The 1,753-nt window shown below is 40.6% G+C and overlaps 1 protein-coding gene across 1 annotated transcript; it reads right to left on the bottom strand.

Moving 5' to 3' along the window:
- Positions 1–1,241: 1,241 nt before the first annotated feature.
- Positions 1,242–1,490, bottom strand: LOC111766601 (keratin-associated protein 20-2-like). Its single transcript, XM_023591756.2, has one exon. The coding sequence runs from the start codon at positions 1,488–1,490 to the stop codon at positions 1,242–1,244; it is 249 nt and encodes an 82-aa protein (XP_023447524.2).
- Positions 1,491–1,753: the final 263 nt, after the last annotated feature.

Here is a 1,753-nt window from a genome sequence, read left to right as displayed (position 1 = left end):
AACCAAATATGAACACATGGTAGGTCAGATTTAAATGATTAGCGATATATGTGGAGAAAAATATTGGGAATAAAGAAGTTGATGTGTTTGGCATGTGAACATTGGACAGAGGGCTGTGGCTGTTTACAATTACTTTAGGAATCCCTAGAAGAGAAAGATTATTGTTGTAAACTAATATACTTCTACGGGTGTGAATAACCTTTGTTTGTATTAAACTCAGCAAGGAGCCTCTGATTAACTTTACTTGATAAAATCTTTAGGGCTTCTGGTTGCTTATGTCAGGAAGGCATATCTCAGGTGAGTCTCCACCCCCTTGGTAGGCTGATATTAATGGTCACTCACTCAAGAGGACACATGGGAAGAGAGAGATCTCTGTCAATTTTTATCCTGAGTCCCCAGGGAGAGATGAATCATTTGCCTGATAGTTTGCAGCTGATGTTGTAAAGAGAACAGAGTTTGCAGGTGACACTGTGAAGAGAACAGAGCAGTTGAGGAGCTGAGAAGGCCCAGAAAGAAATGAGCCCTATGCCAACACCATTATGGGAAGCCCTGAGAGACAAGCCCTATGCCAGCCTATAGCTGAGATCAGGAAGGCACTGGGCCCACAGAATCTTAAGAGGAAGAGGAAGCCCAGGAAGGAGAGGTCAAGGAGAGATCAGTAACCATCTTGCTTCAACATGTGGGAACTGATTTGGTGACAAATCAACCTTGATTTGGACTTTTCAGTGACTTGTAACTGTAATTAAAATCCTTTATAGAAGCCAACCATTTTCTGGTAATTTGCATCAGCACTTCTTTAGCATACAAATGCAGGACAAACACAAAAGTCGTATATTGAGTATAAGAAACTATGAACAACACACTTGAATCCTCTCTCCAAGGAATTGCTCATCATGACTGGTCTTCTAAGTCGCATCAGCCTTTTGGATAGTAACTTCACAATTTTTCCTATTACAATCATCCTATGCAAAAATGATGGCAAAATAAACAATATATCAAATCATATTTGAAGAGATTAAATTTATTGAAAGAATTACTTAGACAGCCAAGGAAATATTTAGCAGCCTTTAAAAAACTTTCTTTAAAAGTTTGCCCATAAAGCAAAATAGGATGGCATCTGAAGTTCTTTGTTGGTAACTTAGAGTTAGATTATTGCTACAGCAGAGTAGCAATAATGAACAAAATAAGCAGCTGCTTAACAGTTGGAAAAATCCAGAAGACTCAGTACTTCACTACATTTTTCAATAGAATCCATATGTCCAGTGTCTTCCATAGCAGGATGGGTGGTAGCAGCCATATCCATAGCTTCCATAGAAAGATGGGCTGTAGCGGCCATATCCATAACCACCATAGCCACGATAGCCACAGCCATAGCCACAGCCTAGGCCACCATAACCATAGCCATAGCCCAGGCCACCATAGCCATAGCCACAGCCTAGGCCACCATAGCCGTAGCCCAGTCCTCCACAGTAGTTGCCGCAATAGACCATGGTGTCAGGAGTTGATGGTTCAAATGTGGGAGAGGATGAGATTGTCCTGAATGTGAATATCACCATCTCTGCAAGACCTTTTATACTTCCTCTGTAGTAGGTGTGGCAAACTGTAGGGAATGTTGTCCTCATTGTAAATTATTTGAGCATGAACAACAAAAAACACCACCAACAAAATCCCCATAAATCTCTTATATCATTGCGCATCGTGAAGCCTTCAAACAAGATTACTGTGTTCTTGTCTCAAGATTTTCACAATCAAA

Source organism: Dasypus novemcinctus, chromosome 4, assembly GCF_030445035.2.
Source record: "Dasypus novemcinctus isolate mDasNov1 chromosome 4, mDasNov1.1.hap2, whole genome shotgun sequence".
Taxonomy (NCBI): Eukaryota; Metazoa; Chordata; class Mammalia; order Cingulata; family Dasypodidae; genus Dasypus; species Dasypus novemcinctus.
This window is presented reverse-complemented; position numbering and strand designations above follow the sequence as displayed.

Excerpts from the sequence above, each read along its gene's own strand:
- LOC111766601 (XM_023591756.2), bottom strand. The coding sequence starts at position 1,490 with ATGGTCTATTGCGGCAACTACTGTGGAGGACTGGGCTACGGCTATGGT.